The sequence below is a fragment of the Orycteropus afer genome, unplaced genomic scaffold (assembly GCF_000298275.1).
Source record: "Orycteropus afer afer isolate SDZICR_OR568_19922 unplaced genomic scaffold, OryAfe1.0 scaffold00143, whole genome shotgun sequence".
Taxonomy (NCBI): domain Eukaryota; kingdom Metazoa; phylum Chordata; class Mammalia; order Tubulidentata; family Orycteropodidae; genus Orycteropus; species Orycteropus afer.
In genome coordinates, this window is record NW_006921730.1 from 8,518,351 (window position 1) to 8,519,740 (window position 1,390).

At 36.6% G+C, this 1,390-nt stretch overlaps 1 protein-coding gene across 1 annotated transcript; it reads right to left on the reverse strand.

Moving 5' to 3' along the window:
- Positions 1-252: 252 nt before the first annotated feature.
- Positions 253-1,255, reverse strand: LOC103201166 (olfactory receptor 5K1). Its single transcript, XM_007945799.2, has one exon. The coding sequence runs from the start codon at positions 1,216-1,218 to the stop codon at positions 253-255; it is 966 nt and encodes a 321-aa protein (XP_007943990.1). The 5' UTR covers positions 1,219-1,255.
- Between the last annotated feature and the right edge of the window lie 135 nt (positions 1,256-1,390).

Sequence of the window (1,390 nt, forward strand, 5' to 3'; positions counted from 1 at the left end):
GCCTTTTGGTGTTGGTAATCTCTGATGCTGGCACAGTGCATGAAATTGACAATTGTTTCTTGAATGAATTCAAAGTTTTGTTTTATTTATATTTTTCTTACTTTGAATTAATCGTTAGCACTTATTTCTTTTCCTCCCTTACATATTGCCACTTCATTTTGATTGTATTCTGATATATATCAATGTTTTATATACAACCTGTGCATTTTCTCTGTGTCGTTTCATTTGGAAATTTTTGCTACATTTAAATCATTAAGCCACAGTTGCTGTCATTTGTTTCAAACTTTCTTGAGATTTTATCTTCAGAATTTTTCTCAAGGCACTTATTACTTCCCTGTTTCTCAGGCTGTAAATAAAAGGATTTAGTAAGGGAACTACTATTGTAAACAAAATAGCAGCTGGTATATCCTGATCTCCTTCTTCAAGCAAATTTGGTCTAATGTACATGAAGAAAAGAGATCCATAGAATAACGAGACAGACAACAGGTGGGATGCACAGGTAGAAAAAGCTTTGACTCTTCCCTCTTTGGATTTCATTTTGAAAATAGTGAAAAGAATGTAGAGATAAGATATTAAGACACTGCCTATGGTGAAAACTTGGATTGATCCTGAAAAGATAAAGAGTACCAGTTCATTAATGTGTGGGTCAACACAGGAGAGTCTATATAAAGGAAGGAGATCACAATAAAAGTGGTTGATTTGATTAGATCCACAGAAAGTTAACCTAAATAAAAGCCCTACATGAATCATGGAATGTAGATTTCCAGCTATGAAGGCCCCTGTGGTCAATTGAATGCAGAGTTTCTTTGACATCATGGTATGGTACTGCAGTGGACTGCATATTGCCACATAGCGGTCATAGGCCATTGCTGCCAGGAGAAAGCAGTCTGCAGTTTCAACGGTGCAAAGAAAATAGAATTGTGCCATGCATTCATAGAGGGAAACAATTCTGTCCTCAGAAACCAAGTTCTCTAACATCTTAGGGGTAATGGCACAGGCACAGCAAGAATCCACAAGAGCCAGGTTGCCCAGAAAGATGTACATTGGTGTGTGAAGACAACGCTGTTTTGAAATCACTATCACCAGGCCAACATTCCCCAGCATTGTGATCAGATAGATGGCAAAGAATATCACAAATAGAAGGGTCTTCAGCTCTGGGTGATCCATAAATCCTCTAAGAATAAACTCATTTTTCATGGTAAGATTTTCATCAGCCATTCCCAACTTCTCTGTTGAGAAAAAATAATTTGGAGAAATATATCATATTTAGAGAAAATTATTGTATGCTTAATTTAGTTTGTTGAAATCTCTCTGGCCCTGAATGGGGAGGAGCATATTCTATAATCTTTCTATATGTCTTCTGAGTTTTGTGGCTGTTCAAATTCTGGGG